This window comes from Pezoporus flaviventris, unplaced genomic scaffold (assembly GCF_033815535.1).
Source record: "Pezoporus flaviventris isolate CSIRO_AGI_PZ_B2104156 unplaced genomic scaffold, CSIRO_AGI_Pfla_v1 ptg000001l, whole genome shotgun sequence".
Classification (NCBI taxonomy): domain Eukaryota; kingdom Metazoa; phylum Chordata; class Aves; order Psittaciformes; family Psittacidae; genus Pezoporus; species Pezoporus flaviventris.
This window is the reverse complement of record NW_026892549.1, coordinates 48458164-48482896: the sequence shown is the minus strand read 5'-3', so window position 1 is coordinate 48482896 and position 24733 is coordinate 48458164. Positions and strand designations below refer to the sequence as shown.

The window sequence follows — 24733 nt, the reverse complement described above, 5'->3', positions numbered from 1 at the left end:
TGTTTTTCCTTCTGCTTAAGGCACATGGTCCCTTATCCGTCTATCATTCCCATGAGCAGAATTTCCTTGCCTTTTGTTTTGTTACCCACCTAACTTAATTTGCTTCACTGCACATTTCAAGAACATTTTCCTTCTGTCCCTGGGTTGTTTTTAATCCGAGGAGAAAAATTATCACAGACCAGAAAAGTCTATGGTGCATCTTCCTACTGCTTATACATGGAAGGCGCTCATAGGACAGTGATGCAGGCAATTAAAAAATAAAGATAGGAAAAAAACAACCCGCAATCGGAATTTGCATGAAGGTAAGAAATGTGCGTATTAAAATAACACCTTCTGTTGAACAAATCTACTGAATCTTATTCAAAAGATTTTTTCAACAAAGTTATATTTTAAGTCAGAGCTGCTAAAAAACCTAGCGGCAACAAGTAACTTTGGTACCATTTACTTTTCTCAGTATTACAGAACCCTCCCAACTCAGCTGTGACAAGAAACCTATGTCACTGTAACCAGATGTCTAAACAATTCAGAACCACTGCTATAGAGATAATGTACCAGACAAAGCCACACTGTTCATCATCATGACCCATCCCTGGTAGTGTTCAAGGCCAGGCTGGACGGGGCTTGGAGCAACCTGGTCTAGTGGAAGGTGGCCCTGCCTGTGGCAGGAGGTTGGGACTGGATGAGCTTTAAGGTCCCTTCCAACCCAAACCCTTCTGTGATTCTATGATTCTGTGTATATGTATTTTAATACAAACAAGACTAAAAGATAAACAGAAAGACAAGCCTGTCTTAACTGGCAAATTAATTTGCCCTGAAAATGTGGTCCAATGAAGTATTAATGTTACTTCCCACTAGAGGTCACTGCTATGCTGCACTGAGCCCCTCGATGAACAGCCAGAGGAGCAAGGTTCCCTTTGGCACCCCTGCGTATTTACCTGTCAGGTACCTATTAAATAATAACCTTTAAATAAATGGCAAATTCCACATTCTGCAGTTAATCAGGCATGTTGCATTATTAACACTCAACACACAAGGAGTGGAACAGACTCCCAGCAAGAGCAAGTTCACAAGCTAGCTCAGGAGGAGGATAATGCCTGAAAGGGAGCTTATTTCTGTTATGTTGCCTCTGCAAAAGGATGAAAGCTTTGGACACCAGGATAATTTTATCACCAGTCAGAGCCTACCTGTACTTTCAACCTTTCTTCCCCAGGAGAAGCAGTGAGGCAAGTGTTCTCTCTTCCCCTGATTTTGTGGCCAAGGAACCATTAAAAGAAGGTGTCACAGGAGAAACATCACACATCTTAAAGGTAATAGAGGGGTGAAGTGAAGCAGAGGCAAGCATGTAAGGGCAGAGCAGTAGTGGTGTGGAAAAATACAGGATGCTGTGTGAGCGGGGACTGAACCTCAGCGACAGAGGGAAGAAGAAAACAAGGAAATGAAAGATAAAAGGTTAAATGTAGGACCCCCTCCAGCAAACAAGCAGCAGTCCTCAGTACATGTCAAAATCTCCTTCTTGTGTTTAGAAGAAATGTGCGTAGGAATAGTAGGTAGGTAAAGGTAACTGCTTCTGTGTTGTAGGGTTTATACCACAAGTGTAACATAAGATCATACTCACCTGAGGCGTGGAGAGGGGTCCTTTTGGTGACATTGTCTTTTACAATGACAGAAGCACCCTGGCTGATGAGAGCTTCCACACACTCTGCATGTCCCCTAAATGCAGCCAGGTCCAAAGCGGTGCGTCCCTTCTCATCCTTAATATCCAGATCTACTAGAGATTGGAGAAGTACCTCCAAGGCTTGATGATGACCATTATAGGCCTAGAAATATGAAATGTGTCACGTAAAGAACACAACTCTTGTCTTTGAAGAACTTTCATGTAAAATGAGAATAAAATCCATCATTGTCACAGCCTCCTGAACACAGCAGAAATTACAGTTTTCTCAATTCCTTATGACTCTCTCTTTGACTTGAAAGGATTACAGCCAAGAAACTTAAGTAATTCCTCGTGTTTAGGGAAGGAAAGTGCTCTAACCTTCTAATACAACCCAACGTGAGGAACTTCAGGCAACAATTTGCCAACTAGGCACTGGTGAACCAACAGTTCATTTTCCACATTCTACAGTATCTGTCAGGCAAATGTTTGCTCTGAAAGTCACATTCACTAGAGTGATGCTGGGCAGAGGTCGCATGGATCATCACCTAACTGTGTGCTAACTTCAACATAGCTGCTGGTCTCCAACTGGACAAAAGCAATTCTCAATCCAGATTTTTGTGCAAATACAAACACAAACTTGACCTGCTGTTTATAGCTGATGCTTCATGGATTACTTCTGCCAGTAGGATCATTTGCTAGAACAGGTACAGTGGACAAGTAGATGCACTTCCAGACCTACAGCCTCATTTGGGCCAACAGCATGAACACAGGTGACATTGTAGAAACCCAGTGGATAGCCCCAGAAACTGGAAATGCTTCATTCAGCTTTGCAGGGACTGCCCTGCTTTCATTACTGACAGACTCACAGAGAACATCCTCTTTCATTTATACATGAATGCATAATTAGTATTACCAGAGTTATATAAAGAAATAATTATATAAATAAGTATTATATAAAATTATATAAAGAAATTAATGAAACAGAAGAGAAATGCAAACATGGAGAAACACAGAGACACTGAATTTCAAGGGTAAGTAGTGGTGGCAGCAGCTTGCTGCTACTGACCATTGCCAAAAGTTCAAAAGAACAGGACAGTGCAGGGAGCAAAAAGTCATTTCACTGTCAGACCAAGACAGCTACTTAAGGAAAGCAAAGGCGAAAGTAGAAGAAAAGCAAAAGGAGATCAGGGCACAGGAAACCCATATCTCAGTAAATACTCTGACACAGTTGTCAGCTTTTCTTCTTCAGTACAATTGTCCTCAGTAAACAACTTGCAATGACCTGGTCTTCGACACAATGTGAGGTATCTATCTTGAAGGTGCCACGCAGACTGTACAGCCCTTCCTCTCCTTGAAAGGACAATAAAACTGGCTTTTTCTTCCTGTTTGTCTTGTGCAGTCATTCACTCAGCCATCACCACTATCACGCACCGTCACCTGTGGCACACTCCCAGGGCACTGCTGGGGGTTTAAGCATGCTTCCCCCTGCACCTGGCTGTGTACCAGACAGCGTTTTGTACTCATCTCCAGAACATCAGATCCATGATCAGAACCACAGGCTCAACCTCCGGCCCCAACTTTATAAACTACTTATAAATAAAAGTTGCAATCTTCCATTCAGTTTCACTTCAGTGTCTGTGTCTTCTTCTTACCCGGGTATCACAATCAGTAAGAACCAAACCAAGAGCTTCAACTGCCGAAAACATAATTAACGATTCCAGTCCACAACCTGTGTTTGTTACGTCTAAACCTACATCCTTTCCCAGCTTCAAAACAAGTCTATGATTAAACTTGCTTCAAAGACAGAGATTAAGGAATTATTCTAGCAGATGCTGATCAAACACTTTACCCAAGTCCCATACTTACAGCTAAATGCAAAGGGCTTTTTGTAGCTGCAGAATCGGATTCCTCAAACAAGTTGGTTTTTTCCAGAAGCTGGGGGAAAAAGAAGAATGACAGTCTCAAAACATCTTCACACAAGGCAGAATGAGTTCTTTTGGCTATACACCAGCAGACAAAGGTACATTTTTGTCCCCAGATGTCTGCACTGAGCATTGAAGGACTCTGAGGAATAAATACTTCACTACCTTTGCTGTGAGGTGTTTATCAAGTTGTTCCCCACAGAGTAAAGTATAAAACTGGTCATGAACATCCTTACACATATTCATTAGTCTTCCTGAAATCACTGAGCCTGCTGAGGTGAGAAAGGAACCCTCAAAAGGCCTGATGAGTGGAGTAGGGCCCTCAGCAAGCTTATATTGGGGAACACGCAGTTTCATGGTTATGCAGGTAGTGCAGATGCAAGCCATGTTTGATACAGTGTTTAGGATAATTCTGATGCATAATTAGCATTAGGGAATAATTATAACTGTGCTGTGAGTCATTCAGTCATTTTTATAACTTAGCAAAGTAGAACCTGCCTTACAAAACACAACACATCCCTGAACTCTTACAATCATCTATAACATGCATCGCACTTTCGTATGTTCCTCTTAATTTCAGGGGTCCCAAAGTACTGAATTTCTATCCATCTAGAAGGAGGAACTATGGATCAGTACCACTTCACAACAGCACATGAACCCTGACAACTTACCCAATTGAGGCTGCAAAGAAAATCACACACAGTATTGACAATTCAACATTTGCAGAGCAGCACTGCTCAGGTGCGTGGCCTTTTAGTTAATAACTACTCAAAGAGTTAGTCTTCAAATACCTTTGTGACTGGAAATGAGCATTTCACAGTAAAATAGTAATGGGAGACTGTAAAAAGGAAAGCAAATCTTGTCAGGCAACTAGAACTGCATTGTCATGTTTAGAAGGTTACAAGTCAATTTTTCCCACAAGCTTTGATTTTTTGTTTTGGACTTGTTTGACAGAGCAAGGAATTCATGGAAAGACTGAAGCAGAGGAAGGGAAGTTTTTGTGACAATCTGGTCAATTCGAGGGTATGACAACATGGAAGACTCTCCAAAGAGACCAGTGAAAGCCTATGGTAGGTTTGCCTACACTGCAAGATGATGGCGTATCCTAATCTCTGATGTATACCTGAACTATTGGTATAACAAATTAAGTCTTTAATAGACCTATATCAAGGATTAATTTACCCAAAAATCAAACTGGAATACAAGCTAGCATTAATAATGCATAAAGTGTCAGAAATAAGGACTAATTCAAATCCTATGGAAAAAAAAAAACAGAAAATTAAGCAGTAATTTCACTTCTTTATGTATTTTGTGCCTTGTAAAATGTCAGGACTGGGAAAGAAATGCGTGCTGATGCAAATAGCACTCATAAGCAAGTGGGTGTGTGCATTAAGAGGTAATATGAATTTTAACACTCCCTGCAGCTAAAGGGAAAAAAAGGCAAAACAAAACCAAGAAACCAAGACCCACACTCTTTTTTCCAGTAGGTTTGGGGCAGAGTTAGGAAACACATTTGGTCTTACCATGTGGAGCCACCTCCAGTTTAAAATGTTGTTCTTCTCTTATATAAGATAGCTATAAACAGGATGGAGCAGTGGCCAGCTCTGATTTTCTCTAGTGAGTAAACAAACTAGAACAAAATCCCACCGAACAAACCCAAGCACTGAGCCTGTTCCCTTGCCTGCCTAATCCTGGCCTTTCCTCCAAGTCCATAAGGCCAGCACAGCAATCTAATTTAATCACTGTTAATTGCATTTATCATCATCTGCTGAAATTCCAGGATCAAAATCTTACCAAAGGAATACTTCCCTAAACCTGTCAGAAGGCTCCAAAAGTCTCCTGGAACAAGGTACGTAATTGCCTTTTGAACAGATGAAAAAAACCACACACAAAATTGACAAAATTAAGGCTCTAAAAGAACAAATTGTGGGATTAGAGAGTCCCTCACAAAAGGCATCTCCATGGCTTAGAGTTAAAGCAGTTTAGGCTGATGCAGACGAGGCTTAATGAGCTTATTACTCATAAGGCTGAATGTCTCCATCAGAAAGTCAAGCGTAAACAAGAATTTCATGGTAAAGCCAGTAGCTCTCAGATATACAGCCGTGCAGCACAGGAAGGGAAATTATAAAGGAGAGTAAGAGAAGGAAGATTAAAGACACAGCACTCATAATTTTTCATTATGCCTTATCAAGCACTGCTTCATAATGATCAGAACTAAGACATCTGAAGCATAAACATCATGCGCAAAGAGACAAAATGTACCAGGTCCAAGTTACCAAGCAGTTCTCCAGTTTCATAAGTGTTTCTATGATTTTAAGAATGTGTTTACAGCTCATTAAATATACTTGTTATAAGAACACATAGAACAGTGTATCCTTGGGGGGGGGGGGCTCTAGCTCCATAGCGCTTCCATCTTAAAGTAAGAAGCTATCCACAGTTGCATCTGTTTTTACAAAGGTGAATTTATTGCTCAAAACCATTTGCCCTGACAGCCCATGGAAGCTCAAATCCACAGACCCTGCAGAGCAAACCAAGCGTGTCTGCTATGCTGCAATACGCATCTGCTGGCTAGAAGCTGGCCAATGCATCTCAGTGAAGACAAGCAAATAAGCATGAATTCCTAACAGTTTATGGTTACTGGTGGCTGACTGAAGAATGTCCCAGCATCTCTCACTAGTAAGTTCTGGTGCCACACATTGTGTCTTTTAGCTGATTACATTTCTACATATTGGTTGCCCGCAGATTTTAAGCAGATGTTAGAATTGTGCAGAGGCACTGCAAGTGAAATTGGTGGGCACTCCTCCTTCTCACTAGGTTATAACCTTTTAAAGGGTAAGGATACTCTTCCTCTCTGCTTCTGGGAAATTCCCAGCATGCCCCCTTCACTTCCCATAACAGTGCTATTTAATGCTGTATGTAATTATTCTGTAAAATCTTCCTCACACTCAGAAACAGGAGCTTGAATGCTTTGGGAGTGAGATGCAGACAAAGTTAAGATAAAACACGTCAATTACTCACTGCTATTGTTACAAACTAATAGCACTACAAGGCTGCTATTATGATCTGTCTTCTCTCCCCCAGCTCTGCATGAAGATCAATAACTTTTACAGCTCTCACAACTGTATTTGCACAGTAAGGGTATTTACAGTCATAAGAGGATTTATTGCTTGCTTTTATTCTACAGCTACAATAAAGGATCATATAACAGGATATGGTGTGTGCTTCCTCACCACCTCCCACCATTTTTTTTTACTCATATGACAGTTAATGAGTCAGGATACTTCAAACCACAGACACCAACACTGGGTGCTATCTGAAATCCTCAGAGAGGACACAACATGTGATTCTGTACAAGCCATCGTGCAGCCACATTCTAAGGCACAGCCATTTAAGTGCACTGCTGGTAGTTATGTCAAAGGTTTGATCTAACTACCACTGAAACAAAAATGAGTGTTTTACCATGTTAGTAAGGCAATAATTTCTACATTCCATACTTCTGCACTGTTAATGAAATTCTCTGGTGCTATTAATACTCATCGTAAAATGGCAAAACACTAGATTACATGTGCTTAACCTATAAGTGGCCTTTACTCTGAAAGGTCATTAAGCAAACAGCATTCAGAGATTTTCACACATGCAAAGAGCTGATCAAAAGGCAATTAAGAAAAAAGAAGTAGTTGGGCATTGCTCATCTGCAATAATTGCATAGCAATGTAGCTTATCACAAGGTCATGCAGAAGTGGGGATTTGTAACCATTTTTAATGTCCCTTTCAGAACTGAACACAAATACATCAGGCAGGGTGTCACTTTGAATCTCATCTTCCTTAACAAATTGCCACAGATCATTGTCTCTACTGGGGAAAAACATACCAGCAGCAGCTTCTTTTAAATAAAGGCTTTTCCAGCATGTAGCAAGCACAAGACTGAAGATTCTCATCAGTTGTTTCAAATGAGACAGAAAACAGTAACAGAATTAACCTCTGGGGTACTTTATACCAGGGAAGCACAGTTTTAAATCTCAGAATTAGTCTTGACTGAATAATTCAAAGGTGAGTGGTACAAACATATCATCGTGGGGACAAGCAATCCTATAAGCTCTCTCCCGTATTTGTAAATACCAATGATCACACTACTTTAATTTGATGAGGTTAACACCAGTTCACATCCTTCACCCAGTGTCTGATATGTTTTCCTAAAATCAGGCTTTAAAAATCAGATTAATCAGTGTTTACATCAATTTCACTCATGTGTGTAGATTATGGGTGAAGTTAACATAAGCAACAGAAGTTTCACTGTGTCTGAAGAAATCTATTAGTTGTTCCATGCAACTCTTCCAGTACAAAGTATAAATACCCAATGCAAACAGGACACTTACCTGCCATGTAATAGAACACTGTTTGAGTCTTTAAACGTATCTAAACCCCCAAATTCCAGCAGACCTCCAGGCCACTGGCTGCTCTCTCGCAGGACACTAATCTTCTGTTGGAGCTCTTTCAATTCATACAAAATCATTTCATATAAAGCCATATAAATGCCATACTCAGTGGGTTATACAGGAGATTCTCACCCAATGAGTATTTACAAAAAGCACGACAGCTCCAAATGAGAGCAAGAGATCCTACCCAGTACCACCCAGCATAATGTGATGGTCACTTCCTGGGATGTACAAGTCCAATTTCTTTGTCAGTCAGAGCAGAGATTTGAACCTGGAACTTTTACACTCAAATCATGTGTATTTCTGGCCAGAAAGTCTACCTCTGAGGTTCTGCAAAGCCTCATATGTTGGTTTAAGGACCCTCCATTGGAGCTTTTGTAACTTCTCATACAGTTGTGTAAAAGATAAAGGAAGGCTTTTGAGAAATTATTACCCTTAAGAAATTTCCTCTTCAGATAGAAAATTTGGGCACTGGTGAAATACAGTGACAGCCAATTCTTAAAATGTGCCTGTAAATGGTATTTCTGCTACTCTCCTCTCATTTGTGCCTCTACATACAAGTGCTTTTTAAATTTAGACTCACTTGAAGACGTGTCATTTACATCTCTTCTCTGAGCCACTTTGAAACTGGCCACAGACTTCCAGAAAACACACAAGTGTTGGTTCCATTTCACATCGCCAAATGCAGTTTACTTTAACATCCAGACAAGTGTCATGCCACTCAGGTACGTGCACTTGACTCACACTCCTAAGACTGACTGAGGAAAAGCAACAGACTTTCTAGCAAAGCTTAAGCCTGTAAGCAACAGCAAGAAGGAATTCCAACAGAAGTAGGAGCAGCACACATGCAGTTGCTTGAAGTACACGGCATGCTAGTTAAGAGTTGTGATTCTTCTTCCTCAGGCTTTATCAGAGTGAATGCAAGGATTGTGAAATACTAAGGAGTTCAAAGAAAAATGAAAATACACAACATGCAATCATTTTTCATTTACTCACTATATCCAATGGAGTTTTGCTTCCAATCTAATTAAAAATGTCAATTAGAACAATTAAAGACAGAAGTATTTAAGAATAATGGTAATCTGCAAGTGTTTCTAGGGTTTGTTGTTTTTTTTTTGCATTGATTTGTTTTTCCTGTACAATAAACTGCATTACAAGCACTGCACGAACAGAACCCTAAACCAAGACTTGATCCTGTGTGCACCCATCTCTACCTATCTATAGAATACTCCTGAAGCAATGAGACTGCTGCCTACTGCAGACAGCCACTGTCTGCAGTAACCTCATCAAGTAACACAACAAGAAGTTGTGTTACTTCTTAAGGGAGGAGGGGAGAGAGGAAAACAGTAAGAATGCTTACGATCAATCTACTCAATTGACGAAATACAGACACAAAATACACACACTGTGGGAGACCTTGCCTGATGAAGTTAGGTTGCTTTGTAACCCTCAAATACCAACAAACCAGTGACAGTTTCTTTTTGAAAGTCTGCTCATGCAAGCAAACATCTTGCCTTGTATAAATATGCCTGATTACACCTCTAAAATCCCAGTGCCCACAGCTCTTTCTGAGCTACACAGTCTAATGCAATGCCATATGCCATCATCAAATGCCCTTTTCATTTGATTCAGTAGATTTGAGAGTCAGATAATCTTCACACATTTACATTTAAACACCACACACACAGATACACAGACAAGTATTTTAAGGCAACAGCAGAAGTCCATGACTTCTTCCAAACTGAAGGAAAAATGTCTCCTGCAGTTCTGCAATGGCCTTGTTATTCTCTGTCAGAACACAGCAGATAGAAGTGCTTTGCTTTTCCACCCCAGGAAAATAAATACATAAACTAAAAAATAAAGACCAAATCTGTCAGGGAGACGAAATAAACCTCCAAGATGCCAGGCAATACTCCTACCCTACAAGCCAAAGGGCCAGCAGGGTGCCAGAGCAAATGGTAAATTCCTGCACTCATTCACTTCACAAAGCAGCATTAGATGTCTAGAAAACGTTCTTAGGTTCAATATTATCTAGTTTCCAAAACATAAACTCTAAGCTAAAATGCACTGCTATAAGCTAACATATATCACCATACCTAGCATATATAGGCTCCTACTGATTGTTTAACTAGTGGGTATATCTGGCACTAATACTGACACTGAAACTCAAGTAATTAAATCAGTCTATCGTGATTCGGGGGGTTCTAGGACTAAAAGACAAATTAGATTTATTAAAATTATTTTCAAGCATTAAGTTCCTAAGTTCTTTTCCTTTTTAGAACCACTCGAGTTAATGACTTTGCACTTCTCCACTAACAAAGGAGATTCCATGAGGGAAAAGCTCTTATAGGTACAAAGTCATTCACTGCATGAAACACTATCACCACTGGTTTCAGACAAAACACTCCCTTTTGAGATAGAGGATGTTGGTCGTGGGGGTGGACAGGTATTTATGAAGGAGAAAACCCAGAATGTATCCCCAGAATAAAGAGATCTGCATCAGAAGGAGGTTTAGGGACTGCCACTTGGACAAGCATCTGAGCCAGATCCCTACATGGCTAAAGGCTTTTTAACACCTATCCCAACCACACTTGTGATCCACTCATCACTAGTTACCACTGTCCTGCTCACAGATGGATGAATGAACAAGTTCTTGCTGGTAAGAGACATATATAATTAGTAGCAGCCACATCAGATTTATGGGGTCTTTGATTTCAATTCCTCCCCAGGCTAAGGAACCAAGTGCTTTGAAGACACAGTTTAACTATTTTCCCGTGGTAGCAGCTAGTCTCATAAAAGGTGTTTTCCTTCTCTTCAAACCCAGCCTCTCCCTCCATGGCACAGCCAAGGCAGCCTTCTGCTAGCAAGAAGTCTCCCTCTGCCCCTTCCCCCTGTCACACACAGATGTGCAAATCACTGTGCTTCAGGCAAGCAGACTGAAAACTGCCTTTCCTTTTGAACATGGTTGTCAGTGAAACCATGCTCTCCTCCCAGCTTCTAATGAATTAGCCCCTGTACTGATTTGATTTCTATTAGCCAAAAAGTGAATTTTATTTGCTGTTTGAATAAAGAGCAGAGTAAAAGAAAAGAATAACCACTGATTCTTACAGTCAGAGAAGAGGTTTCATTCCAGGAGACAGGCATTTCATTCTGTTTGCCCTAACACTGCACAGAAACCACTTTTTGCCAGCAAAAAGTGCTTGACTGGCTCTCCAGACAGAACTTTAGCGTGAAATTACAATTTCAGTTTCACTCTGTTTGCACCAGTAAGGATTTTTTGATAAGAGATCACTTCAATGAAAAAACCCACCATAATTTTATTGCTTTCAAAGTAGCTTGGTGATGTGATCAGCTCTAAAGCACCAGCTAGCGATCATGACCAATATCCCTGACTACCCAACAATGAAGAAGTCAGTGCTATGCTAACCAAACATGAGGTTATTTTTAGAGGCAGGGAAGCAGATGGGAGTTTCGGTTGCTTGTGAGCACACATGCCCACCATTGAGCCTTCATGAATGGCTCCTTACAGATGGAGAAAGAATTCCAGGATCTGCTTCCACTCTTCTATTTTTAGCATCATCACGTCATTCACTGCAGTGAAACAACCCCACTAATACCCCAGGCAACCTAAAGGTCCTCCAGGAAAAAGGAGTCTGTCATCGAGCTCTATGGTTGAACACACAAACACAGATTTTATTTGTTTGGGTCAAAGGATGTGACCTTTTCACTCTTCATGCTTATTTCTCCTAATACCTCTCCTCTTCCCAAGAAGAGTTATAGCTAAATTCCAGCCAAGGTATTGGGCTCACAGTAAACACTTTAGTCAAAAAATGAAAATATATATTACATGGTAGATAAACCAGCCTTTCCTAAACTATCCTCAAACACGTAGCTATTTCATCACGCTGAGAAGCTGTGGTGCTTAAAACACAGATCAAATCCCTCAGCAAAAGAAACTCCACTGGATCCTGCATCCTCTTCTGCAGACTTTCTTAAGTGAGCATTTATTTAGAAGTAAGCTATTTTAAATACCTCTTCTAAAAAAGCAGGGAAAAGAGGGGAAGCAAAATTAATGTCTTTGATAAACTTGACATATTCTGGGACACTGAAATAATTCCCTGACATTTTGCTTAAGTACAGTGTTGTGCCTGTAGAGAAATACTAGTAACCACTATTCATAAAATCAAACTTATTGTTTCACCCACTTTGCCTTAGCTTTGATCAGAATTAAAACTTTGTATTTTATATGACCTCTTTCCTCTAACAGCTTTATGCCCATAAAGAACCGTCTTGTTCTAGGGAAGATAATTCCTAGATATTTTCATCTATGAGCTATCAATAATATTTATCCAAGGGATAAATCAGGAAAATAACAGTGAATTTGGCACTGAAAAATAATGCTTTTATTTCAGTAATCCTGCCTGAAAATCCTCTTCAGGATGGAAGGGATTGGAAATATTTTAGGAGCATTCTGCATGTCAGAATTCCTGTGATGCAGATTCGTGTTTCAAAGTCAGCACTTTTATGACAGATATCAATTTAAAAGTCATGCCTAGAAGCAATTAAGGCTTACTGGATTCTTCACTCAAATATGAATAACTAGAGCAGTTAAAGTACTGCGGTTAATAGCTACCAAAAATACAGATCATGGTTCATGACAAAGTCCTTGTCACAGGTCCACTACAGAGAACATAACAAACTGTGATCAAGCCACCAGTCAGCCTCACAAGTCAGTGAGGCTCCTTTCCATCTGCACCAGGTGAATACTTACTGCAGCTTTTAGACAGAGCCTTCAAAGAGCCATGAATAACCACAACTCTGTCAAAATCAATCTGATTGCATTACAGGATTGTGATGTCTATCAATGACACTGTTTTATCAGATGAGGGCAGAATCAACAATTAGCTTAACACCTGGGAGTCTCATGTTGGAATAGGTGATAAACTTAGGTATGAGGATTATTTCCATTTCATACCGAAAGCACAGTTACCTTTCAGCTACTGAAGACTTTGGTCTTGACCCTTTTGCCATCCTGAATCCAAGCAATGCAAAGATCAGCCTAAAGGTGGTGTCTATATCAATTAGTCACTATTAACAGACGGAAAGTTATAAAACTCAGGACTTGGTAGCTCACTAGAGCTAGGGAACAACTGCTCACACAAACAAAACAGAATCACATTCTTCCGACAGTGGGTGCAAAGATGGTGGATCCTTGTCCTGCTGTTGACAGAGCACAAATGCTTTCTGGTACATTTAGCTTTTGTATTCCAGAGATAAAATGAGATGTCTGTCAGCCTCTAAACACCAATGGCAAAATCCCAGTCACCACAAACCTTTCAGGCAGACACCCTAGTCTGCAACAGTGTTCCTTTGCATGCAAAAGGCTAAAATTCATAGCACTTTTCTTTCACCGGTGTACACAGAAGAGCTGTATGACTCTGGAAATTATGCTTGACCTTGGGTTTCTATACTGCGGCTGTAGTCACAAAGACAGGAGCCTGACATGGAAAAACACTGGATTTCTCTGTCCAAATATAGAACACTTGCTGCACAGCTGTCTCTAGCCCACAGTTTGCATTTCATCCTCCAGAATTAAAACCCAACACCTCTGATAGGCACTGCATTCCCAGCTCTTCCTTTTGTCTGGCAAGCCTAAGCAACAGTGGGACTTGATAGCAGGTCATTGTCTGCAACTGATCTGTTGCCAGACAATGTGCACAGCAGCAAGTGAAAGAAAAGAGAGGTGACCTTGCTCTGTGCCTGCTCCATGCCTCACAGCACACGCGGACCACGATACGAAGGCTGAAAGAGAATTCCCTACTGAAGATGCTTTTACGAAGGTCCCTGCTCATGCAAGTCATGCAAGAACCTGGTGGTAAGACATTGGTAAGGTTTCAATACAGATTGCTGTAGCTATACAAGTGTAGACTTGTACACAGCAGAAAGCGGGCTACTCAATATATATATGTACCCTTCAAATACCAAGAACCTTTCCTTTTGTTCCAAATGGGCAGCAGGTTTAGCAGAGAACTCTTCCATCCCCCGGGGCACAACCACAAGAGATCATCTCATGTAGAAGGCTCTGAGCAAGGAAAGGCCAAATTTGCTGCCACAAGCAACAAAGGAGCAGTGATATTTTAAGTGTCCTAAATATACATGCTTGCAGGTGGGAGCTAAAAAAGGTTTAACATCCCACCTGACATTCTGACCCAGGGTATAATTACAGGTCAAGGTTTCCAAGCTGCTGTAACCCTGATGTAGGCCAACTGCAGTATTTCTCCTGCAATGGCAGGAACTGACAGCGCTGGTATATGTGGTGTGACAGCAGCTCCTTTTCAATAATTAAGAACTTTGACTCTTCAACAAAGAACGAACGAATCAAAGAACATAGAACAGTAACCAGCACACAGTGTTCTTACTAAAGCAGATCTATACAATACTCTAATTAGAGCTCTTAATTTTTTATGCAATTAAAGCCTATTTATATGTGACACAATAATTTTGTGTCACCCTGTATACCAAGCAGATCAGTTAACACCTATCTTCATGACACTTCTTTTTATAAGTGACAAACTTCTGTAATTCCATACTGTACCTCTCCCAAATCCAATTTTTGGCTAAAAATATTTGGCTTCTTATGACATGCAGTTTCTAATCATTCAGGTCCAGGATATTAAAAAACAACAACCATGCCCAGTTACATTACGTACAAGGTTAATCTTGATTATGGTAACTCTTATCAATGCTGCTATTGCTTCACCAGGGGCAAAAAGGCATTGCAGGTACACAGCTGACAAAAGCTATTTACTCTCAATTTGCAAGTCGGATAATGTGCCAGGTAAATAAGGCACATACGCTGCCATGCACTGGAAACTATCCCTTAATCCCTTACTGCTAGCACATACACATATACTGGGAATATGCTGATGACAGTTGAAAGTAATTTGAGCACACATAAACTCCACTCAAAGACAACATTTAAACACCATCTTGTTAAACAAGGACTGGATTATCAAGATGAACACGTTTCTAAGATCCATCTGGCTGCATATATTTGAGTTTGCTGTACTATATTACATAGTTTTTACAGATTTCTGAATATCCAAAGAACTCAAATAGTAGCCGTCAGGGAAGTTCATAATACTGGCATAGGCACATGTATATCAGCAGGTAAGAGACTTCTGAAACTGCCTGAGCACTCACCAGTTCCAAACACTGCCGGTGCCCATATGCAGCAGCATAATGCACAGTGTTGTACCCCTCTTTGTCTTGGATGGATGGATTGGCATCATTCTGTAGGAGGAACTCCAGACACCTGTGGACAATTCACTAGTGTAAATGTGAGCTCACAATATTTAAGAGACTCATCCCTCACTGCAGCTAACTGGAAACTGGCAGTTAATTCTAGCAGTACTTCAGATTGTGTTTCACCAACAGCTCCTCACATTCACCATTATTTTAGACAGAAAAACCCCACTCATCTTTGAGGATCAGCTTCATAAAAACAATTTCAACCTAAGTTTTGCAGGTACTCTAGATTACAAAAAGTATTGTCTATGACAAAGGCCAAAAGAAAACTACACAACTCTGTACCATCATAGGCACAGCCTAGAACTGCTACAACTCAAGTTATATCAAACCACTGGCCTCCAAACATGCACTATGGCCAGCTGAAAAACAGACTTAACTGAGTTAATTTCCTGGCATATATGCACATAAACACATTTTCTTCTCTTGTTTGGTTTTGTATTTTGCTCTAAATCATGTGCTTTTCAAAGGATCCCTTATGTTCCTGCTACTTTTTCTTATAATCATCATGAAACCACTTTGTTATTAGTTCTGTCTTCCGTAGCTTGTAATTTGTGGTGAATGTAAGGCTGTCATATGAAAAAAGGGATTTTTAAAATAAAAACTAGATGAAAACATCAATCTGAGTAAATACATCGAGGAAGCCATTGGCTCCTTCCTTTTGCAACATACATACTCAGCGCGAAAGCATTAAAATAAGGCAGCGCATGATACTAAAGAATTATGAAATTACTGAGGCAGTGCATTTGCAGCAACATTTCAGCAACAAGCACAGAAACAGAAATGTTAGGTATTATGTGCACAGAGAAGAGTGTAGAGCTTTTTCCTTCAGGTTAGCCTTCACTAAAGCCAAGCACTGTGTTTAGCAGAGCAATGAATGAGCAAAAGCAGAGTGTAAAACTGCAGCCCGAAGCAGTGGCATTCTCCAGAAATGAGGTCTAACTGCTTTACTGACACCAAACTTACAATGCAGCTTCTTTTTCCTTCATCTCAGTGGCTCTTTCAAGTTCTTCAGCATTTTCATGGGAGTTACCTAAAATATTCTTTCTTCTTAGCATAGAGGACAGAAAAACGCAACTTATTTCGTAAGTATCATACCAGTGATTCTGATGCAGTCTGCCACCCATCCCCAACCTCCTCTGCAAGGAGCTCACCTCCTCCAGCCAACAGCAAGAATTACATAAAGTAAATGAGTGCACTGCATGGGTCTGCAGCTGATGAGTTTTGCAAGCTATGGAGACAACTACAATGTGCTAGTTTATTGACCTGCAAACCAATGCCAGGAATGAAAAAAGAAAGAAATCTGGTCTCTATCAGAAACAGTTTGATCATCACTTTCTAGAGTCCTTCCGTTTCTCCCACAGCAATGTTGTGCATTTTGTTTCCTTTGCAGAGAGGAACTCGAGACTACCTTGAGCAAACTCAAGTTTGCTTCTTCCTACAGTAAGCTTCTAGTTCTCTAGCATTTAGGATTTAGAGAAACTTTAACAACTGATACTGAATCGGCTTATTTGATTCTGCATTAGCTGGGTTGCTGGCTCTTCTTCACTTTCTGTGAATCATCTTGGAAACAATGTGTGCATCTTCTGGTGAGGTTCTTCAGTTTTCAAAGAATGTGTTCTCAGCATGTCTTCATATTCCCGCACCCTCCTGGATTACTTTTGGCACCTCTGCTTCCCAGCTGGATGGACGGCACACAGAACACTATAATTTGTGATCTTACAGCCGTAAGTTTTCTTGGCCACTAAAGCTAATAGAGAATATGTTTACAAACTGCTGTCATCACAGATTGGTAGCTTGAAGGGCTTGTAGAAGGACAGCTTGCTAATTTCAATTCATATAACATGCAAATTCCAGACTGGCTTTTGCACAATGTAGAACCGTGCATTCCTTCTTTACTATGCATTTTCCCATTTGTAATATCAAGATCCGACATTCTTCCTGTGGGTGCTAGCAGTAATGGGTTGTTCTGCAAACGCAGCGTCTGTCTGATGTCCACTGACTCCTAGAAAACTTAATTATTAATAAAATAATTCCCCTGAACATTAACATTGTAAGTTCATAAACAGCACTCATGTGCTATGCTGAAGTCCTACCTGCAGTTGTTTCCAGTTAGCTACAGATATGTGACATCCCAGAAAAAGATTCTCTGCACCAAGACCTCTTGCTCATACCTCCCCACATCCCAAATTAAATAATTACGAATATTCTTTGAGCTGAGACTGCCTGACCTTGGGAATTTTTTGCCATTCAGCAGGAAAAAAAGATATGCTGACCTATAAAATCACGGGCTGCAAATGGCATTTCATCTGTGTAATAAGACTTCTTCCAAAGCATCTCAAACTGGAAAATTTAATGAGAAGACAGCATCACAACATCAGATTCAATTTAGGTTTGGACTATGAGGGCAAATAAAGGACACATAGTCCTGACAATGTTCAGGATGTGACTAAAGCAAGCTTTTGTTTTTAATTAGTTATGGAAGTAGATATATCCTGAAGTTAACCAAGAGCTTGTTTAAATGCAGGAACTTCATCTACAAAGAGCCAAAAGCTGAAAACCACACACCAAATCACCACTGTCAACATCCCAAGTAACACCTCTCCTGAGCAAGACAGAATTAGAAACAGCCAGTGCTGAAAGCCTTCCTACAAGCCTACTCTGATTGCAATGACAAACACAGACTTTTGAAGATCCTGCTGCCTTCTTTCCAGCACTGTTCAGGTTTGAGGGTGATAAGGAAGACATTCTTTATATCACAGCAAATGATGAAGAAGCTACCAAGGCTCTGGTATGGCATCCAAACCTCTACCGTAAAGTTAAGCCAGAGTTTTCCTGTGAAGCCTCGGTGGCTTTGAGATGGCATTCTGCTGGGAATGAGCCAGATGTATTTTTACCAGACCTCACTACAGAAGAAACCTTAAAGTCTAGACAAATGAGAGAGAAACATGGGATAACCTACAATAAACATAGACCACTAACAGTTTTAAGAGAGAACTAACAGGATAACTGAACTTGTTTTATAGAGTGTGTTATAAGGATGAGATTGCCAAAACATGCAACTATCTGGAAATCAGGAACTGCAGTCACTAACCACAGGATTTCTAACCGTTGCAGCTGTTTTCCCCCCTCCTCACAAGAAGAGCACTGCATTCTGTCAAAGGATATTCCCCAGTCCTCTCTCTTTTTAAAATCTCTGAAAGCAACCTGTTTGGTGAGGGGGAGGATTTTTTATCAGCTCTGAGAGTGGAAACAAACTGATGGATAGTTCTACCCCATCCCTTCAAGAAAGTCTGTCAGAATGGCTAAATGTCTTTCTGTCACTGCAGCCCGCCTAGGAAAACCTCTTCTGCTGTCTCTTGCTCCATCCCTTCTGAGGGACTTGAAAAGCAGATATAGAAAATTCTTGAGCTCACTCGTATGAGGAAATCAGACAGAGAAAAACAGAAAATGTGGTGCGAAATAGTTCAGTAGGACACTGTGGCTGCAAAACTGTGGGTTACATCAAAAGTAACTGAGCTGAAATGCCACATCATCTGGGGATTTGGCATATAGTCAGAGCAACTCATTGTGGAGCTATGCATACATCTGAGGGAAATTCCTTTGCCAGGAGGATCATTTTTTTTGGCTCAAGTGAAATAGCATCATGAAGAGAACAGAATGACTCTAATTTAGCAGAACACTTTAAACAAGGAATACAAAGAGGCTTCCTTACTTTCGGTCTATGTCAGAAGCAGCAGCATAGTGCAAAGGGGTGCGTCCCCAGTCATCTGTTTCATTAATATTGGCTCCTGTTGTCACCAGTGTCTCAATACAGTGGAAATGACAATTTGCAGCTGCATAGTGCAAAGGCGTCCTGCAACATAAGTGGCAATTTGTTACCTCGTATTCCAATATGCACCACCAAGGGTAATAAGAAATCTTAACTGCTGCATTGCTACAGATTTCCAGCAGTCAGTATCAGTGTCTTGTGTTCCTGTGATGAAATGAAGTTATGGAAATTTAACAAAACACTGTGTTAATAGGAAGTTTTGATGCTCCTACAAAGCCTAATAGGATACACATCATCAACCTGTGCTTTGCAAACAGCCTATTTCCAGTGACAGCCTCTGCTGTTGCTCTGCATACATGCTACTTTCTTCCAGTTGGGAGGCAGAGCAAAGCATGGTGCCCCTCACAGCATCTTATTTAGGTGGCATAGCAACACTCATAACAACACTTCATTGGAGGAAAAAAACCCTCAGAGAGGCATGTCAAATCACAGCAATCCTCCCATTGTAACCCAGGTGTTGTCTTGGGCACACAAGCACAAGAATTTAGGCAATGAGAGAAGCAATAAGGAAAAAAAATGAACCCGTGATATTTTTAAACCAGAAAACTGAAGAGGGTGGGATGGCTTTTATGTATTTAATGAAGTCTGCACCTGTCTGTCTGGCATATAACTGTGGCAGCAAGAGTTCTGCAGGGAAGGCCAAACTCCTACTTTATTTTATCGTCATTTTTCACTGAAGATATGATTTTCAGACTGAGGCAAGTCTTTCTTCCCTGCCTCCTAGATTCTTTTCTTTTTAAAATAAGCTTCATCATTTACTTACCTCCCACATTTGTCCTTCTTATTAAAATCTGCTCCACTGCTTTGCAAGAGTTTTATACATTCAACATTACTGGAAAGAGAAGGAAAGGAAAGAAAACAAAACATGAACAAACCAGAAGTTTACAGATGTGTTGCCCCCTGCCTTCAAAATGAGAAAGTTCTTCTATTTTGTATTATCTGCCATGCAAAACCGAAGTAGAACCAAATGCAATGTGAAATACAATCCAATAGAACATGAAGCTTTGAAAAGCTAATTATTTTTTTTCTAGAAAACCTTTAATTTTCCTTTTGCAGAAGAAAACCAATTCGTTTTCCAAATACAGCACAGTAAATGTGATGTGAGTTTGGTGTGGAGGTTTGCAATGGGAGCTGTACTCTAATGCTTCCCACACTGAACTGGCATTTTATAAGAGAATTTTAGGAGAAAGTTGTTGCTAGCTCATAAAATGCCAGTCCAATAATGAAGAGGTGACATTTAACGAATTCCACCCCCATTCAGCCAAGTAGTCAGCAGGAATCACTTTGCTCAGATCCTGTTTACTTAGTGAGATTTAATCACAAGAGCTCCTCGTTGGGTAATTCTTTTACATGATTCGTTGACTATTGACAGATCTAAGCACATCTCTAAGTGCTTGGCTGAATAAGGGGCATAGCTATTTGAAGTGATTGTCATATCAATATTGCGTTTATATAAGTGGATGACTTGGACTCCCTTGTATCTGCTGAAGGAATTCACCACATCATAGCTGCTTCTTCACCTTTAAAGTGAGGTGATTTTTAATAGAAAACAAAACAGCTCAACTCTCACATCTTTTGTAATGCAAGCAAATATATATGACTCCAAGCCAGAAAATGACATAAAGAAGTGCAGCACTTTCCAAGACTCCCTGTCATTCACAGGGACAATAAATCATTGGTGTTCACAATCAGATGAGCAGGCCTTTGAAGCATGTTCTTTTCCTAGTACTCATGCAACTCCCATTAATATAATCGGAGTAACAGCCATGTGTCAGGAAAAAAATGAATGCCTTTCCTTTTCTATAGCTCCAGCTCCAGGAGAAAAAGAAGACTGGATGCAATATGTTGGCATACGTTCATCCCTACTCTAATTTTCTATTGCATAAAATAGCTACAGAACACTCACCACAATGTACTAAAAATAAAAACACTTGTCAGTGATGACAATTGCAGTAAACCACTGGAAAAATATGGTTTATTTTCATGAGCCACTTTTGCCTCTTACAAAGCCTCTCCTTTTTCATTCAGGTTGTTTTTCTTATTCTTTTGGGGTGCAGCCTTATTGAACCATACCATAATCATCTCCATTCGAGCAACGGTCATACCCCCGCTGTTAATGTCAGAGAGGTTTCAAGAAGGGTAATACCATGAGGATGCTAGAAACATTTTATTTTCTTTTTTTTTTGTAATAATAAAAACATTGTGATATTCGTTTTGGTTCACTGAGAAGAAAAACCAACTTCCAGAAAGACCGCCAAGTGCTTGCTATGGATGACCATTTCTGCTTGCTATAACCACAGAGAATCCAAGCTGGGTTCTAGCCAAGGCTCCATTTCAGCTGTTTACTAAGCCATAAAGTACTCAACAGAAGAGTCAACACTCAATGCTTGCCAAATGCTCTGTCCTTTTGCTGGGTTAACTTCACAGCTCTCCACTGACAATTAATTGGAAATATTTAAATTAACTGGATGCTACATTTACAACTTAAATTGACGCATTTCATTTTTCATTTGTTGCCACTTCTGGCCTCCCAGCACTCATCAGGAATGCATCACTCTGAGAGAACAACAGTCTTTTGCCTTTTCAATGTGGAGCTTGAGGGTTATTTGTTTGTTCTGGGGTTGGTTTTGTTGTTTTGGTTTGTTGTATTTTCTTTTAGCATCTTTTCAATTTGCACCTGAAAAATGGGAAAGAGGGAGATGAGCTGTGTTTGGACTCCGGGGTTTCAATATGATGATGGGCACTGTTGCATTTTCAGACAAAGACACAGTCCAAAGGTGGATGCCGGGAATAACTCCCCTACCAGCAGCATCCCAGGAGCTACAGCTCCTCTTCCTTACTCACTTTGTCCCAGGTGCAGGTGACTTCCTGCTGACTGCTGGCCCTCAGCAAGGGTAGTGGTCAAAAGACAGACTCGGGTGATTATGCAATACCGCCATCTAAAGCTGAGGCAGTCTTCCCAAGGCCATGAAAAGAAAGAGTTTTATCCTGTGCCTGAAAGCCATCCTTCAAATTGCCCAGCTGTCTGCAGTAGACAGAACCAGACCATCTCCTTTACTTTGCAAGCAAGCCCTACATGAGGGCAGTGGCAAAAGACAGCTTCAAGTGACCCAAATTTGACATCAGACTGCTTTGCTTCCCTTGCACTACAATAAATTCCTCTGTGGATGGCACAGTCAAGTTGGCTGGCACCAAACCCGCAATAAAGCCACAAAATAACTTACAACAGCTACAGTGGCAGCTACTCACCCTCCTGCAGCGGCAGCGTGGAGGCACGTTCTTCCAAAACTATCAGGGGTGTCTATTTCAAAGCCTGCAGACAGCACGTGCTCATTACTAAACAAGGACACTATGCTATACTTTTGTCCTAGTTAAACCACAAGAAACATTGCAGAGACAGAAAAATCAGTTAGTTGGGAAAGAAACAGAACACAAGCAACTACAGTCAGAAAGAGGTTGTCAGGGGAACGGGCGAGCAGCTGCTCCATCCAGTTTGGCAGCTCTATAAAAAGAGCTGCAAAGTTGACGAGCATCTATTTCCACATCCAGCTCTCCTCGCCACATCCCTATTTAAAACAGTGTGAAACGCATTTATGAGGCAGATACTTATCAGAGGACTGCAACAGCAGGACATGAAGACAGAAAACATGAAGAAATGAGGAAAACCAACAAACTCAGATTTTGAAATGGGGCCATTTTTATTGCATTTGGTTTCCAGGTTGAAAACAGGCTTCCAGGAGCACTTGTTGATATTCAAAGGTGCACAAGGCCAAAGGATATAAACCCGGCAGTATTAAATCTGGTCACCCAGAGCTGCTTCTCCTCCTTTCAGATCTAGTGGTCAAGGCCAAAACACACCAAGGTTTAATGGAATGGGTATGCAATTACTATTTTCCATGCTTTATCCTACAGGACTCAAGTTTAGAGGAAAAAGTCATTGTAGGAGATTTTAGGTGTATAGTAACACCTATAGTTTTTCCTAGGAAAAGCGTATGATCTGCCTTGTGATTTTTTAATTCATGGGAGCTTTTGCCTGGAAAGAAAGAATTTGGGATTTGGCACCTGATGATGCCTCTTTTGTAACACTTCCGTCAGCAAGCTCCTTCTTCTGCTTTGGGCTCTGGTTTCCTGAGAACTGCTCTCTCAACACTACACTTTTCATTCATTTCCCATCTCATGCTCACAGAGCTTTGGCCAGCCTAACTCCTCTACTCTGTCTAAATACAGAGACACGCTTTAGCTGTATCTAGAATACATCCTTATCAGTGAGATGCAAATAACCACAACAGTGCAGAACCAAGGAGATAACTTCCTGAATTATTCCTCGGGGGAAAAGAACCCAAACCAAGACAGTATCTCATAGTCCTACAGTTTGGAAAAAGGGTCCTCAGTTTCCTCCCTCCTCCTAGTAATTAATATAAACTCTCTAAACCTGCCAGGAGAAAAGAATTTTGGGCATGAGCAATACAGGATAGGAGGAAGTACCAGCATGCCATTAGGAAAGCCCCGCGTGCTCCCATACATTACACCACACAGGCGAACACAGCAGCACAGGAAGTCTTTCATTTGAACAATCCACAACAATGAGTATAAAAGGGGCCACAAGCAGCAGACACACACATTACTGGAGCTCCACAGACACTGTGGATTTACTTACCCGATGACAACAACTTCCTGCAGCAGTCTGAGTGAGCATTCAGCGCTGCTAAGTGTAAAGGGAACATGTTGTGGATCCCACACCTGAAAGGCACAACAGCCTCATTACACAGTAGTGTGGAAATGCAGGTTACACACAGACATGACACATGAAAAGCTCCTTCCTCAAAAGCAACGTTTTTTATCCTTTCAAGGAAGATTCTTCCTCGGTTCCTGCCATTTATTTTTATCTGTATTTCTTCAGCAGCCTTCTTGGGAGTTAAAAATATTCTGATACAGCAATATCTTGGCTTTAGGCTTTGAACAGAATGTGGCAGGAAGGCTTCTAAAAATTCAAGGTGAAAGCCAAGGTAAAGGAGGAAGCGAGAAAGCAGATATTGCTTGGAGTCAATTTCCTGGAGCACAAATTTCTGTATCAGCCATGGATACTGCAACTGCCATTCTGAGGTATAAGTAAATGCCTAAATCTTCTTAGTATTTTTTCTGAAAAAAAAATGAAACCCATTTTTCCTGCAGTTAACATCCTTCAAATAATTCTTATGTGGGTTTTCGAAGCCTCCACTTCCCTCCCTCTCCCCTGGGGTTAGGGTAGCTGAAGCCTCTTCACACTTTCCTTTAGGCTGCCATGACACACACAGTTTTCTTCCCACATCCTAAGAACCAAACATCAGATTTTCCTATCTGCTCCAGCTACTCTCCTCACACTCCTTTTCACTTTTTCCCCTTGTTCAACACATGACTCTTTTCAATTATAATATGAATTTCTCAGAGCAGACATGCTCAGTAAAAAAAAAGGTAGGCACCTATCACTGTAAGGCAAACACACAGTTTTTAAACAAGCTGAGCACTCAGCAGCCTTTATTAATATCAACAAATGATCCCAGTTCAGTCCCTAAGCATGCCACTGCTTACAGTCTCAGAAGAC

The 24733-nt window shown here is 40.7% G+C and overlaps 1 protein-coding gene across 12 annotated transcripts in view; it reads right to left on the bottom strand.

Annotated features, from left to right (window-relative positions):
• The window catches only part of ANKRD44 (ankyrin repeat domain 44), a 140686-nt gene that overhangs the window by 15270 nt on the left and 100683 nt on the right, over positions 1 to 24733 (bottom strand). For 5 of the 12 annotated variants that reach the window (XM_061456948.1, XM_061456912.1, XM_061456985.1 and 2 more), the window contains exons 11-19: positions 23810 to 23892; positions 22402 to 22519; positions 19916 to 19984; positions 19036 to 19176; positions 16287 to 16370; positions 15216 to 15327; positions 9009 to 9035; positions 3521 to 3589; positions 1616 to 1817 (exon numbers count right to left, since the gene is read on the bottom strand). In XM_061456948.1, the coding sequence (XP_061312932.1) occupies positions 1616 to 1817; positions 3521 to 3589; positions 9009 to 9035; positions 15216 to 15327; positions 16287 to 16370; positions 19036 to 19176; positions 19916 to 19984; positions 22402 to 22519; positions 23810 to 23892 (905 nt within the window). The remainder of the gene's footprint in view (positions 1 to 1615; positions 1818 to 3520; positions 3590 to 9008; positions 9036 to 15215; positions 15328 to 16286; positions 16371 to 19035; positions 19177 to 19915; positions 19985 to 22401; positions 22520 to 23809; positions 23893 to 24733) is intronic. The other 7 variants (XM_061456939.1, XM_061457004.1, XM_061456967.1 and 4 more) reach the window with 5 other exon arrangements.